The following is a 17689-nucleotide window of genomic DNA, read 5'->3' as shown; positions in this document are numbered from 1 at the left end:
TTTAAAACCGTTTGAATGTAAAAAAATCCCATATACATAACCTTTTATTGTATTATCTAAAACTTTTTGATCAAAACCTTTTCGGGAGAAAAAAATTTATCTGAAATCAAATTCAAAGGGATAAAACAACGATGTCATCCCATACACTTCGTTTCGATGCCCATCTTTTCGCACATTGCAATCGAAAAAAATACACATCATTTTATATGCAAAATCCACATATAAAGGGAAGTAATTTCCAATATTTGTTCAAACTTGAGTTGGTTAACATTTTCCAAGGGATATGTATTTTGTTTGGGACTTTTAAAGCAATTGGATTATGTAATGAATTAAAAATATTTGACATTTATTTTTGGGTGTTGGAAAGAAAATTTGGTCCCCAAAAGTTTAGTTCATTGAAGCTACCCCCTGTTCATAACAGGCCGAAAATCACACTTTAAATATTATTGATCTCTAAAATTTTCCCGGAAAAGATTGTGATGACTTATAATATCGTGTTGTTTTTTTACTTGAATACTTTTACAAAAAAGAAAATTTTAAATTTAACACCCCTAACGTCCCTTTATCGTAAATGAAAATGATTAAGGGGATATTAAAAACTATCACATTAAACTTTATAAGACATTTTTAAAACCAGAGTTGCAAAAAAGTCGCTGCTCTTTTGAGCTAGAAGGGACCCGTCTTTAAAATAATATAAAAATTTTTGGGGACAAAAAATACTTTCTTGGAAGGAATAACAAGAAAAAAATTACATGAAAATGTAAAAAAAAAAACACATTTTTTTAATTCGGAAAGTCAATCTTAACATTCCTATTACGAAATTTTAAAACCGTCGAAATAATAACCCTTTGTTTTCATTGATAAGGTTTAAAAATTTGATTAATTTTTAAAACCATTTTTTCCAAGTTTTTGCAAAAGTACACTAAAAATGAAAAAAATCCCCTATACACAACCAACATTGTGTAAATTTTCCAAATAATTTTTTTATCCAAAAAACGTTCATACTTAACATTATTTGAAATTAAAATTCAAAATTATTTAAATCACATATCTATCTAATGAAAATTCGTTTAAATCCCCCACGTTCGAAATTCGGATCACGAACAAACACTCATTTTTTCGTGCGCACATCGTAAATCTATAATTTTGAGCGATTTTAACTTCACTTTGAAAAGGGAAATTTTTTTTGATGTTGGTAAATATTTTGGGTTTGGTTTTAACCCTTTTAACCACGATATTTTTTTGATTGGTCCCGATTAAGCGCATTGAAATAATATAATAGTTTAATATTGGACACGCTAGGAATCGGGAAACCCTAAATTGAGTACAAATTTTAAAGTAAAGATTGAGTATCCCAATGTTCAATACAAGCCAAAAAATCACCCCTTTAAAATAGTATTATCTCTACGAAATTTACCGGTCAATGTGATGTATATATCAACGCAGTTTGTTATTTACACATTGAATACAGTTTGCAAAAAGAAAATGTTGAATTAACACTTCTTATGTGCCTTATCGGAAAAATGTAACATTGATCACAACAGTGATCTTTGAAAATCTATTAACATTAAATATTATAATGACATACCTCTTCGCCAGAGTTGACAAGACGATCGCTGCTCGTTGAACTAGAAGGTGATCCCGTCTTTAAACATAATATATAAAGGTTGTGACATAAGTAATGACTTATTCATTAGAGAAGGAATAACAAGAAAATAATTAAATGTATATATAAAAGAAAAACAGCAATTATTTTAATTCTGGTGATCAAGATCAATCATTAACATGTGCCTAATACGTAACTAAACTGACGAAATAATAACTTTTATTTTCATTGCTTAAGGTTTATAAATGATTAGTATTAAGCTCCAGTATTTCCTAAGTTTTGCAAAAGTACTTACGTGCGTGAAAGAAATACCATATACAGCAATCATTCATTGTGTCAATTCAAAATGATATTTTTATCAAAACAGTTCAGTACCTTTTCACATTATTTGTAATTAAATTCAAAATTGATTTAAATCACCATATCTATCTAATGAATTCGTTTCGATCGCCCATCGTTCGCACATTCGGATACACGATACAATCACACATCTATTTTATCGTGCGCACATCGTACATCGTATAATATTGAGCGATCTTATAACTTCACATGTAAAGGGAAGTTACTTTTTGATAGTTGGTCAATATCTTGAGTTGGTTAACCTTTTCACCACGGATATTTATTTTGATTAGGTACCGATTAAGCGCATTAAAATAATATAATAGTTTCAAATATTGGACACTGCAGTATGGACATCGGGTAACATAAATTGAGTACAAATATTAAGTAAGATTGAAGTTATCCCAATGTTCATATACAAGCCAGAAAATCACACCTTAAATAGTATTCATCTCTTACGAAATTATACCGGTCAGACTGTGAGTGATACTATAATATCAGCGCAGTTTGTTATTAACATTGAATATATTTTACAAAAAGAAAAAAAAATGAATTAACTCTTGTAATGTTCCTTATTGGAAAAATGTAACATTGATCACAGAGGTGATCTTTGAAAACCTATTAACATTAAATATTATAATGACATACCAGTTCGCTAGAGTTGACAGAACGATCGCTGCTCGTTGCACTAGAAGGTGACTCCGTCTTTAAAGATAATATATAAAGGTTGTGACATAAGTAATGACTTATTCATGAGAAAAAGAATCACTAAATAAGTAATTAAACGAATACATATAAGAAAAACAGCGATTATTTTAATACTGGTGATAAAGATCAATCATTTACATACAAATATATACCTCAGTCGTAACTAAACTGACAAAACGATAACCTTTATTTCTATTGCATAAGGTATATTACTGATAAGCATGAAGCTCCAGTATTTCGTAAGATTTACAAACGCACTTACGTGAATGAAAGAAATACCATATACAGCAACCATACATTGTGTCAATTCCAAATGATATTTTTATCAAAACAGTTCAGTACCTTTACACATTATTTGTAATTAAATTCAAAATTGATTTAAATCACGATATCTATCTAATGAATTCGTTTCGATCGCCCATCGTTCGCACATTCGGATACACGATACAATCACACATCTATTTTATCGTGCGCACATCGTACATCGTATAATATTGAGCGATCTTATAACTTCACATGTAAAGGGAAGTTACTTTTTGATAGTTGGTCAATATCTTGAGTTGGTTAACCTTTTCACCACGGATATTTATTTTGATTAGGTACCGATTAAGCGCATTGAAATAATATAATAGTTTCAAATATTGGACACTGCAGTATGGACATCGGGTAACATAATTGAGTACAAATATTAAGTAAGATTGAAGTTATCCCAATGTTCATATACAAGCCAGAAAATCACACCTTAAATAGTATTCATCTCTTACGAAATTATACCGGTCAGACTGTGAGTGATACTATAATATCAGCGCAGTTTGTTATTAACATTGAATACATTTTACAAAAAGAAAAAAAAATGAATTAACTCTTGTAATGTTCCTTATTGGAAAAATGTAACATTGATCACAGAGGTGATCTTTGAAAACCTATTAACATTAAATATTATAATGACATACCAGTTCCCTAGAGTTGACAGAACGATCGCTGCTCGTTGCACTAGAAGGTGACTCCGTCTTTAAAGATAATATATAAAGGTTGTGACATAAGTAATGACTTATTCATGAGAAAAAGAATCACTAAATAAGTAATTAAACGAATACATATAAGAAAAACAGCGATTATTTTAATACTGGTGATAAAGATCAATCATTTACATACAAATATATACCTCAGTCGTAACTAAACTGACAAAACGATAACCTTTATTTCTATTGCATAAGGTATATTACTGATAAGCAAGAAGCTCCAGTATTTCGTAAGATTTACAAACGCACTTACGTGAATGTAAGAAATACCATATACATCAACCATTTATTGTATTATATCTAAATAATCTTTTGATCGAAACCGTTCGGGACGTATAAACATTATCTGTAATCAAATTCAAAGTTGATATAAACAACGATGTCTATCCCATACACTTCGTTTCGATCGCCCATCGTTCGCACATTCGCATATGCGATAAAATCACACATCTATTTTATCATGCAAACATCGCACATATCAAAGGGAAGTAACTTCCTAATAGTTGTTCAATATCTTGAGTTGGTTAACATTTTCACAACGGATATGTATTTTGATTAGGTACTTATTAAGCACATTGGATTATGTGAATGAATTAAAATATTTGACATTTCATTATTGGTGTATGGTAAGATAAATTGAGTACAAAAGTTTAGTTCAGTTGAAGCTATCCCCATGTTCATATACAGGCCAGAAAATCACACTTTAAATATTATTGATCTCATACGAAATTTTACCGGTAAGATTGTGAGTGACATTATAATATCATCGTTGTTTGTTATTTACATTGAATACGTTTTACGAAAAGAAAATTTTGAATTAACACTCCTAACGTGCCTTATCGATCAAATGTAACATTGATTACAGCAGTGATATTTGAAAACCTATCGACATTAAACATTATAATGACATACCTGTTCACCAGAGTTGACAGAACGATCGCTGCTCGTTGAGCTAGAAGGTGATCCCGTCTTTAAACATAATATATAAAGGTTGTGACATAAGTAATGACTTATTCATTAGAGAAGGAATAACAAGAAAATAATTACATGAATATGTAAAAGAAAAACAGCAATTATTTTAATTCATGTGATCAAGATCAATCATTAACATATGCCTATTACGTAATTAAACCGTCGAAATAATAACCTTTGTTTTCATTGCATAAGGTTTATAAATGATTAGTATTAAACTCCAGTTTTTCCTAAGTTTTGCAAAAGTACTTACGTGAATGAAAGAAATACCATATACAGCAACCATACATTGTGTCAATTCCAAATGATATTTTTATCAAAACAGTTCAGTACCTTTACACATTATTTGTAATTAAATTCAAAATTGATTTAAATCACGATATCTATCTAATGAATTCGTTTCGATCGCCCATCGTTCGCACATTCGGATACACGATACAATCACACATCTATTTTATCGTGCGCACATCGTACATCGTATAATATTGAGCGATCTTATAACTTCACATGTAAAGGGAAGTTACTTTTTGATAGTTGGTCAATATCTTGAGTTGGTTAACCTTTTCACCACGGATATTTATTTTGATTAGGTACCGATTAAGCGCATTGAAATAATATAATAGTTTCAAATATTGGACACTGCAGTATGGACATCGGGTAACATAAATTGAGTACAAATATTAAGTAAGATTGAAGTTATCCCAATGTTCATATACAAGCCAGAAAATCACACCTTAAATAGTATTCATCTCTTACGAAATTATACCGGTCAGACTGTGAGTGATACTATAATATCAGCGCAGTTTGTTATTAACATTGAATACATTTTACAAAAAGAAAAAAAATGAATTAACTCTTGTAATGTTCCTTATTGGAAAAATGTAACATTGATCACAGAGGTGATCTTTGAAAACCTATTAACATTAAATATTATAATGACATACCAGTTCCCTAGAGTTGACAGAACGATCGCTGCTCGTTGCACTAGAAGGTGACTCCGTCTTTAAAGATAATATATAAAGGTTGTGACATAAGTAATGACTTATTCATGAGAAAAAGAATCACTAAATAAGTAATTAAACGAATACATATAAGAAAAACAGCGATTATTTTAATACTGGTGATAAAGATCAATCATTTACATACAAATATATACCTCAGTCGTAACTAAACTGACAAAACGATAACCTTTATTTCTATTGCATAAGGTATATTACTGATAAGCAAGAAGCTCCAGTATTTCGTAAGATTTACAAACGCACTTACGTGAATGTAAGAAATACCATATACATCAACCATTTATTGTATTATATCTAAATAATCTTTTGATCGAAACCGTTCGGGACGTATAAACATTATCTGTAATCAAATTCAAAGTTGATATAAACAACGATGTCTATCCCATACACTTCGTTTCGATCGCCCATCGTTCGCACATTCGCATATGCGATAAAATCACACATCTATTTTATCATGCAAACATCGCACATATCAAAGGGAAGTAACTTCCTAATAGTTGTTCAATATCTTGAGTTGGTTAACATTTTCACAACGGATATGTATTTTGATTAGGTACTTATTAAGCACATTGGATTATGTGAATGAATTAAAATATTTGACATTTCATTATTGGTGTATGGTAAGATAAATTGAGTACAAAAGTTTAGTTCAGTTGAAGCTATCCCCATGTTCATATACAGGCCAGAAAATCACACTTTAAATATTATTGATCTCATACGAAATTTTACCGGTAAGATTGTGAGTGACATTATAATATCATCGTTGTTTGTTATTTACATTGAATACGTTTTACGAAAAGAAAATTTTGAATTAACACTCCTAACGTGCCTTATCGATCAAATGTAACATTGATTACAGCAGTGATATTTGAAAACCTATCGACATTAAACATTATAATGACATACCTGTTCACCAGAGTTGACAGAACGATCGCTGCTCGTTGAGCTAGAAGGTGATCCCGTCTTTAAACATAATATATAAAGGTTGTGACATAAGTAATGACTTATTCATTAGAGAAGGAATAACAAGAAAATAATTACATGAATATGTAAAAGAAAAACAGCAATTATTTTAATTCATGTGATCAAGATCAATCATTAACATATGCCTATTACGTAATTAAACCGTCGAAATAATAACCTTTGTTTTCATTGCATAAGGTTTATAAATGATTAGTATTAAACTCCAGTTTTTCCTAAGTTTTGCAAAAGTACTTACGTGAATGAAAGAAATACCATATACAGCAACCATACATTGTGTCAATTCCAAATGATATTTTTATCAAAACAGTTCAGTACCTTTACACATTATTTGTAATTAAATTCAAAATTGATTTAAATCACGATATCTATCTAATGAATTCGTTTCGATCGCCCATCGTTCGCACATTCGGATACACGATACAATCACACATCTATTTTATCGTGCGCACATCGTACATCGTATAATATTGAGCGATCTTATAACTTCACATGTAAAGGGAAGTTACTTTTTGATAGTTGGTCAATATCTTGAGTTGGTTAACCTTTTCACCACGGATATTTATTTTGATTAGGTACCGATTAAGCGCATTGAAATAATATAATAGTTTCAAATATTGGACACTGCAGTATGGACATCGGGTAACATAAATTGAGTACAAATATTAAGTAAGATTGAAGTTATCCCAATGTTCATATACAAGCCAGAAAATCACACCTTAAATAGTATTCATCTCTTACGAAATTATACCGGTCAGACTGTGAGTGATACTATAATATCAGCGCAGTTTGTTATTAACATTGAATACATTTTACAAAAAGAAAAAAAATGAATTAACTCTTGTAATGTTCCTTATTGGAAAAATGTAACATTGATCACAGAGGTGATCTTTGAAAACCTATTAACATTAAATATTATAATGACATACCAGTTCCCTAGAGTTGACAGAACGATCGCTGCTCGTTGCACTAGAAGGTGACTCCGTCTTTAAAGATAATATATAAAGGTTGTGACATAAGTAATGACTTATTCATGAGAAAAAGAATCACTAAATAAGTAATTAAACGAATACATATAAGAAAAACAGCGATTATTTTAATACTGGTGATAAAGATCAATCATTTACATACAAATATATACCTCAGTCGTAACTAAACTGACAAAACGATAACCTTTATTTCCATTGCATCAGGTATATTACTGATAAGCATGAAGCTCCAGTATTTCGTAAGATTTACAAACGCACTTACATGAATGTAAGAAATACCATATACATCAACCATTTATTGTATTATATCTAAATAATCTTTTGATCGAAACCGTTCGGGACGTATAAACATTATCTGTAATCAAATTCAAAGTTGATATAAACAACGATGTCTCTCCCATACACTTCGTTTCGATCGCCCATCGTTCACACATCTATTTTATCATGCAAACATCGCACATATAAAGGGAAGTAACTTCTTAATAGTTGTTCAATATCTTGAGTTGGTTAACATTTTCACAACGGATATGTATTTTGATTAGGTACTTATTAAGCACATTGGATTATGTGAATGAATTAAAATATTTGACATTTCATTATTGGTGTATGGTAAGATAAATTGAGTACAAAAGTTTAGTTCAGTTGAAGCTATCCCCATGTTCATATACAGGCCAGAAAATCACACTTTAAATATTATTGATCTCATACGAAATTTTACCGGTAAGATTGTGAGTGACATTATAATATCATCGTTGTTTGTTATTTACATTGAATACGTTTTACGAAAAGAAAATTTTGAATTAACACTCCTAACGTGCCTTATCGATCAAATGTAACATTGATTACAGCAGTGATATTTGAAAACCTATCGACATTAAACATTATAATGACATACCTGTTCACCAGAGTTGACAGAACGATCGCTGCTCGTTGAGCTAGAAGGTGATCCCGTCTTTAAACATAATATATAAAGGTTGTGACATAAGTAATGACTTATTCATTAGAGAAGGAATAACAAGAAAATAATTACATGAATATGTAAAAGAAAAACAGCAATTATTTTAATTCATGTGATCAAGATCAATCATTAACATATGCCTATTACGTAATTAAACCGTCGAAATAATAACCTTTGTTTTCATTGCATAAGGTTTATAAATGATTAGTATTAAACTCCAGTTTTTCCTAAGTTTTGCAAAAGTACTTACGTGCATGAAAGAAATACCATATACAGCAACCATACATTGTGTCAATTCCAAATGATATTTTTATCAAAACAGTTCAGTACCTTTACACATTATTTGTAATTAAATTCAAAATTGATTTAAATCACGATATCTATCTAATGAATTCGTTTCGATCGCCCATCGTTCGCACATTCGGATACACGATACAATCACACATCTATTTTATCGTGCGCACATCGTACATCGTATAATATTGAGCGATCTTATAACTTCACATGTAAAGGGAAGTTACTTTTTGATAGTTGGTCAATATCTTGAGTTGGTTAACCTTTTCACCACGGATATTTATTTTGATTAGGTACCGATTAAGCGCATTGAAATAATATAATAGTTTCAAATATTGGACACTGCAGTATGGACATCGGGTAACATAAATTGAGTACAAATATTAAGTAAGATTGAAGTTATCCCAATGTTCATATACAAGCCAGAAAATCACACCTTAAATAGTATTCATCTCTTACGAAATTATACCGGTCAGACTGTGAGTGATACTATAATATCAGCGCAGTTTGTTATTAACATTGAATACATTTTACAAAAAGAAAAAAAAATGAATTAACTCTTGTAATGTTCCTTATTGGAAAAATGTAACATTGATCACAGAGGTGATCTTTGAAAACCTATTAACATTAAATATTATAATGACATACCAGTTCGCTAGAGTTGACAGAACGATCGCTGCTCGTTGCACTAGAAGGTGACTCCGTCTTTAAAGATAATATATAAAGGTTGTGACATAAGTAATGACTTATTCATGAGAAAAAGAATCACTAAATAAGTAATTAAACGAATACATATAAGAAAAACAGCGATTATTTTAATACTGGTGATAAAGATCAATCATTTACATACAAATATATACCTCAGTCGTAACTAAACTGACAAAACGATAACCTTTATTTCTATTGCATAAGGTATATTACTGATAAGCAAGAAGCTCCAGTATTTCGTAAGATTTACAAACGCACTTACGTGAATGTAAGAAATACCATATACATCAACCATTTATTGTATTATATCTAAATAATCTTTTGATCGAAACCGTTCGGGACGTATAAACATTATCTGTAATCAAATTCAAAGTTGATATAAACAACGATGTCTATCCCATACACTTCGTTTCGATCGCCCATCGTTCGCACATTCGCATATGCGATAAAATCACACATCTATTTTATCATGCAAACATCGCACATATAAAAGGGAAGTAACTTTCTAATAGTTGTTCAATATCTTGAGTTGGTTAACATTTTCACAACGGATATGTATTTTGATTAGGTACTTATTAAGCACATTGGATTATGTGAATGAATTAAAATATTTGACATTTCATTATTGGTGTATGGTAAGATAAATTGAGTACAAAAGTTTAGTTCAGTTGAAGCTATCCCCATGTTCATATACAGGCCAGAAAATCACACTTTAAATATTATTGATCTCATACGAAATTTTACCGGTAAGATTGTGAGTGACATTATAATATCATCGTTGTTTGTTATTTACATTGAATACGTTTTACGAAAAGAAAATTTTGAATTAACACTCCTAACGTGCCTTATCGATCAAATGTAACATTGATTACAGCAGTGATATTTGAAAACCTATCGACATTAAACATTATAATGACATACCTGTTCACCAGAGTTGACAGAACGATCGCTGCTCGTTGAGCTAGAAGGTGATCCCGTCTTTAAACATAATATATAAAGGTTGTGACATAAGTAATGACTTATTCATTAGAGAAGGAATAACAAGAAAATAATTACATGAATATGTAAAAGAAAAACAGCAATTATTTTAATTCATGTGATCAAGATCAATCATTAACATATGCCTATTACGTAATTAAACCGTCGAAATAATAACCTTTGTTTTCATTGCATAAGGTTTATAAATGATTAGTATTAAACTCCAGTTTTTCCTAAGTTTTGCAAAAGTACTTACGTGCATGAAAGAAATACCATATACAGCAACCATACATTGTGTCAATTCCAAATGATATTTTTATCAAAACAGTTCAGTACCTTTACACATTATTTGTAATTAAATTCAAAATTGATTTAAATCACGATATCTATCTAATGAATTCGTTTCGATCGCCCATCGTTCGCACATTCGGATACACGATACAATCACACATCTATTTTATCGTGCGCACATCGTACATCGTATAATATTGAGCGATCTTATAACTTCACATGTAAAGGGAAGTTACTTTTTGATAGTTGGTCAATATCTTGAGTTGGTTAACCTTTTCACCACGGATATTTATTTTGATTAGGTACCGATTAAGCGCATTGAAATAATATAATACTTTCAAATATTGGACACTGCAGTATGGGCATCGGGTAACATAAATTGAGTACAAATATTAAGTAAGATTGAAGTTATCCCAATGTTCATATACAAGCCAGAAAATCACACCTTAAATAGTATTCATCTCTTACGAAATTATACCGGTCAGACTGTGAGTGATACTATAATATCAGCGCAGTTTGTTATTAACATTGAATACATTTTACAAAAAGAAAAAGAAAATGAATTAACTCTTGTAATGTTCCTTATCGGAAAAATGTAACATTGATCACAGAGGTGATCTTTGAAAACCTATTAACATTAAATATTATAATGACATACCTGTTCGCTAGAGTTGACAGAACGATCGCTGCTCGTTGCACTGGAAGGTGACTCCGACTTTAAAGATAATATATAAAGGTTGTGACATAAGTAATGACTTATTCATGAGAAAAAGAATCACTAAACAAGTAATTAAACGAATACATATAAGAAAAACAGCGATTATTTTAATACTGGTGATAAAGATCAATCATTTACATACAAATATATACCTCAGTCGTAACTAAACTGACAAAACGATAACCTTTATTTCCATTGCATCAGGTATATTACTGATAAGCATGAAGCTCCAGTATTTCGTAAGATTTACAAACGCACTTACATGAATGTAAGAAATACCATATACATCAACCATTTATTGTATTATATCTAAATAATCTTTTGATCGAAACCGTTCGGGACGTATAAACATTATCTGTAATCAAATTCAAAGTTGATATAAACAACGATGTCTATCCCATACACTTCGTTTCGATCGCCCATCGTTCACACATCTATTTTATCATGCAAACATCGCACATATAAAGGGAAGTAACTTCCTAATAGTTGTTCAATATCTTGAGTTGGTTAATATTTTCACAACGGATATGTATTTTGATTAGGTACTTATTAAGCACATTGGATTATGTGAATGAATTAAAATATTTGACATTTCATTATTGGTGTATGGTAAGATAAATTGAGTACAAAAGTTTAGTTCAGTTGAAGCTATCCCCATGTTCATATACAGGCCAGAAAATCACACTTTAAATATTATTGATCTCATACGAAATTTTACCGGTAAGATTGTGAGTGACATTATAATATCATCGTTGTTTGTTATTTACATTGAATACGTTTTACGAAAAGAAATTTTTGAATTAACACTCCTAACGTGCCTTATCGATCAAATGTAACATTGATTACAGCAGTGATATTTGAAAACCTATCGACATTAAACATTATAATGACATACCTGTTCACCAGAGTTGACAGAACGATCGCTGCTCGTTGAGCTAGAAGGTGATCCCGTCTTTAAACATAATATATAAAGGTTGTGACATAAGTAATGACTTATTCATTAGAGAAGGAATAACAAGAAAATAATTACATGAATATGTAAAAGAAAAACAGCAATTATTTTAATTCATGTGATCAAGATCAATCATTAACATATGCCTATTACGTAATTAAACCGTCGAAATAATAACCTTTGTTTTCATTGCATAAGGTTTATAAATGATTAGTATTAAACTCCAGTTTTTCCTAAGTTTTGCAAAAGTACTTACGTGCATGAAAGAAATACCATATACAGCAACCATACATTGTGTCAATTCCAAATGATATTTTTCATCAAAACAGTTCATTACCTTTACACATTATTTGTAATTAAATTCAAAATTGATTTAAATCACGATATCTATCTAATGAATTCGTTTCGATCGCCCATCGTTCGCACATTCGGATACACGATACAATCACACATCTATTTTATCGTGCGCACATCGTACATCGTATAATATTGAGCGATCTTATAACTTCACATGTAAAGGGAAGTTACTTTTTGATAGTTGGTCAATATCTTGAGTTGGTTAACCTTTTCACCACGGATATTTATTTTGATTAGGTACCGATTAAGCGCATTGAAATAATATAATACTTTCAAATATTGGACACTGCAGTATGGGCATCGGGTAACATAAATTGAGTACAAATATTAAGTAAGGTTGAAGTTATCCCAATGTTCATAAACAAGCCAGAAAATCACACCTTAAATAGTATTCATCTCTTACGAAATTATACCGGTCAGACTGTGAGTGATACTATAATATCAGCGCAGTTTGTTATTAACATTGAATACATTTTACAAAAAGAAAAAAAAATGAATTAACTCTTGTAATGTTCCTTATCGGAAAAATGTAACATTGATCACAGAGGTGATCTTTGAAAACCTATTAACATTAAATATTATAATGACATACCTGTTCGCTAGAGTTGACAGAACGATCGCTGCTCGTTGCACTGGAAGGTGACTCCGTCTTTAAAGATAATATATAAAGGTTGTGACATAAGTAATGACTTATTCATGAGAAAAAGAATCACTAAATAAGTAATTAAACGAATACATATAAGAAAAACAGCGATTATTTTAATACTGGTGATAAAGATCAATCATTTACATACAAATATATACCTCAGTCGTAACTAAACTGACAAAACGATAACCTTTATTTCCATTGCATCAGGTATATTACTGATAAGCATGAAGCTCCAGTATTTCGTAAGATTTACAAACGCACTTACATGAATGTAAGAAATACCATATACATCAACCATTTATTGTATTATATCTAAATAATCTTTTGATCGAAACCGTTCGGGACGTATAAACATTATCTGTAATCAAATTCAAAGTTGATATAAACAACGATGTCTATCCCATACACTTCGTTTCGATCGCCCATCGTTCACACATCTATTTTATCATGCAAACATCGCACATATAAAGGGAAGTAACTTCTTAATAGTTGTTCAATATCTTGAGTTGGTTAACATTTTCACAACGGATATGTATTTTGATTAGGTACTTATTAAGCACATTGGATTATGTGAATGAATTAAAATATTTGACATTTCATTATTGGTGTATGGTAAGATAAATTGAGTACAAAAGTTTAGTTCAGTTGAAGCTATCCCCATGTTCATATACAGGCCAGAAAATCACACTTTAAATATTATTGATCTCATACGAAATTATACTGGTAAGATTGTGAGTGACATTATAATATCATCGTTGTTTGTTATTTACATTGAATACGTTTTACAAAAAGAAAATTTTGAATTAACACTCCTAACGTGCCTTATCGATCAAATGTAACATTGATTACAGCAGTGATATTTGAAAACCTATCGACATTAAACATTATAATGACATACCTGTTCACCAGAGTTGACAGAACGATCGCTGCTCGTTGAGCTAGAAGGTGATCCCGTCTTTAAACATAATATATAAAGGTTGTGACATAGGTAATGACTTATTCATTAGAGAAGGAATAACAAGAAAATAATTACATGAATATGTAAAAGAAAAACAGCAATTATTTTAATTCATGTGATCAAGATCAATCATTAACATATGCCTAATACGTAATTAAACCGTCAAAATAATAACCTTTGTTTTCATTGCATAAGGTTTATAAATGATTAGCATTAAACTCCAGTTTTTCCTAAGTTTTGCAAAAGTACTTACGTGCATGAAAGAAATACCATATACAGCAACCATACATTGTGTCAATTCCAAATGATATTTTTCATCAAAACAGTTCATTACCTTTACACATTATTTGTAATTAAATTCAAAATTGATTTAAATCACGATATCTATCTAATGAATTCGTTTCGATCGCCCATCGTTCGCACATTCGGATACACGATACAATCACATATCTATTTTATCGTGCGCACATCGTACATCGTATAATATTGAGCGATCTTATAACTTCACATGTAAAGGGAAGTTACTTTTTGATAGTTGGTCAATATCTTGAGTTGGTTAACCTTTTCATCACGGATATTTATTTTGATTGGGTACCGATTAAGCGCATTGAAATAATATAATAGTTTCAAATATTGGACACTGCAGTATGGGCATCGGGTAACATAAATTGAGTACAAATATTAAGTAAGGTTGAAGTTATCCCAATGTTCATATACAAGCCAGAAAATCACACCTTAAATAGTATTCATCTCTTACGAAATTATACCGGTCAGACTGTGAGTGATACTATAATATCAGCGCAGTTTGTTATTAACATTGAATACATTTTACAAAAAGAAAAAAAAATGAATTAACTCTTGTAATGTTCCTTATCGGAAAAATGTAACATTGACACAGAGGTGATCTTTGAAAACCTATTAACATTAAATATTATAATGACATACCTGTTCGCTAGAGTTGACAGAACGATCGCTGCTCGTTGCACTAGAAGGTGACTCCGTCTTTAAAGATAATATATAAAGGTTGTGACATAAGTAATGACTTATTCATGAGAAAAAGAATCACTAAAAAAGTAATTAAATGAATATATATCAGAAAAAACGCAATTATTTTAATACTGGTTATCAAGATCAATCATTTACATACAAATATATACCTAATTCGTAACTAAACTGACGAAATGATAACCTTTATTTTCATTGCATAAGGTTTATAAATGATAAGCATGAAGCTCCAGTATTTCGTAAGATTTACAAACGCACTTACGTGAATGTAAGAAATACCATATACATCAACCATTTATTGTGTTATATCTAAATAATCTTTTTATTGAAACCGTTCGGGACGTACAAACATTATCTGTGATCAAATTCAAAGTTGATATAAACAACGATGTCTATCCCATACACTTCGTTTCGATCGCCCATCGTTCGCACATTCGCATATGCGATAAAATCACACATCTATTTATCATGCAAACATCGCACATATAAAAGGGAAGTAACTTTCTAATAGTTGTTCAATATCTTGAGTTGGTTAACATTTTCACAACGGATATGTATTTTGATTAGGTACTTATTAAGCACATTGGATTATGTGAATGAATTAAAATATTTGACATTACATTATTGGTGTATGGTAAGATAAATTGAGTACAAAAGTTTAGTTCAGTTGAAGCTATCCCAATGTTCATATACAGGCCAGAAAATCACACTTTAAATATTATTGATCTCATACGAAATTATACCGGTAAGATTGTGAGTGACATTATAATATCATCGTTGTTTGTTATTTACATTGAATACGTTTTACAAAAAGACAATTTTGAATTAACACTCCTAACATGAATTATCAATCAAATGTAACATTGATTACAGCAGTGAAATTTGAAAACCTATCAACATTAAATATTATAATGACATACCTGTTCACCAGAGTTGACAGAACGATCGCTGCTCGTTGAGCTAGAAGGTGATTCCGTCTTTAAAGATAATATATAAAGGTTGTGACATAAGTAATGACTTATTCTTTAGAGAAGGAATAACAAGAAAATAATTACATGAATATATAAAAGAAAAACAGCAATTGTTTTAATTCATGTGATCAAGATCAATCATTAACATGTGCCTAATACGTAACTAAACTGACGAAATAATAACTTTTATTTTCATTGCATAAGGTTTATAAATGATTAGTATTAAGCTCAATTATTTCCTAAGTTTTGCAAAAGTACTTACGTGCGTGAAAGAAATACCATATACAGCAATCATTCATTGTGTCAATTCTAAATGATATTTTTATCAAAACAGTTCAGTACCTTTACACATTATTTGTAATTAAATTCAAAATTGATTTAAATCACGATATCTATCTAATGAATTCGTTTCGATCGCCCATCGTTCGCACATTCGGATACACGATACAATCACACATCTATTTTATCGTGCGCACATCGTACATCGTATAATATTGAGCGATCTTATAACTTCACATGTAAAGGGAAGTTACTTTTTGATAGTTGGTCAATATCTTGAGTTGGTTAACCTTTTCACCACGGATATTTATTTTGATTAGGTACCGATTAAGCGCATTGAAATAATATAATAGTTTCAAATATTGGACACTGCAGTATGGGCATCGGGTAACATAAATTGAGTACAAATATTAAGTAAGGTTGAAGTTATCCCAATGTTCATATACAAGCCAGAAAATCACACCTTAAATATTATTCATCTCTTACGAAATTATACCGGTCAAACTGTGAGTGATACTATAATATCAGCGCAGTTTGTTATTAACATTGAATTCATTTTACAAAAAGAAAAAAAAATGAATTAACTCTTGTAATGTTCCTTATCGGCAAAATGTAATATTGATCACAGAGGTGAACTTTGAAAACCTATTAATATTAAATATTATAATGACATACCTGTTCGCTAGAGTTGACAGAACGATCGCTGCTCGTTGCACTAGAAGGTGACTCCGTCTTTAAAGATAATATATAAAGGTTGTGACATAAGTAATGACTTATTCATGAGAAAAAGAATCACTAAATAAGTAATTAAACGAATACATATAAGAAAAACAGCGATTATTTTAATACTGGTGATAAAGATCAATCATTTACATACAAATATATACCTAAGTCGTAACTAAACTGACAAAACGATAACCTTTATTTCCATTGCA

At 30.4% G+C, this 17689-nt stretch overlaps 1 protein-coding gene across 1 annotated transcript in view; it reads right to left on the bottom strand.

Moving 5' to 3' along the window:
- LOC117341739 (uncharacterized protein DDB_G0271670-like) overlaps positions 1-16770 on the bottom strand; it is an 18668-nt gene extending 1898 nt beyond the window's left edge. The window contains exons 1-17 of the mRNA XM_033903601.1: positions 16738-16770; positions 16425-16481; positions 15445-15501; positions 14440-14496; positions 13485-13541; positions 12479-12535; positions 11524-11580; positions 10518-10574; positions 9537-9593; positions 8532-8588; positions 7577-7633; positions 6573-6629; positions 5592-5648; positions 4588-4644; positions 3607-3663; positions 2594-2650; positions 1589-1645 (exon numbers count right to left, since the gene is read on the bottom strand). Of these exons, the coding sequence (XP_033759492.1) occupies positions 1589-1645; positions 2594-2650; positions 3607-3663; positions 4588-4644; positions 5592-5648; positions 6573-6629; positions 7577-7633; positions 8532-8588; positions 9537-9593; positions 10518-10574; positions 11524-11580; positions 12479-12535; positions 13485-13541; positions 14440-14496; positions 15445-15501; positions 16425-16481; positions 16738-16770 (945 nt within the window). The remainder of the gene's footprint in view (positions 1-1588; positions 1646-2593; positions 2651-3606; positions 3664-4587; positions 4645-5591; positions 5649-6572; positions 6630-7576; positions 7634-8531; positions 8589-9536; positions 9594-10517; positions 10575-11523; positions 11581-12478; positions 12536-13484; positions 13542-14439; positions 14497-15444; positions 15502-16424; positions 16482-16737) is intronic.
- Between the last annotated feature and the right edge of the window lie 919 nt (positions 16771-17689).

Source organism: Pecten maximus, chromosome 14 (assembly GCF_902652985.1).
Source record: "Pecten maximus chromosome 14, xPecMax1.1, whole genome shotgun sequence".
In the NCBI taxonomy this organism is placed as follows: domain Eukaryota; kingdom Metazoa; phylum Mollusca; class Bivalvia; order Pectinida; family Pectinidae; genus Pecten; species Pecten maximus.
The sequence above is the reverse complement of the archived record's forward strand: the minus strand, read 5'-3'. Positions and strand labels throughout refer to the sequence as shown.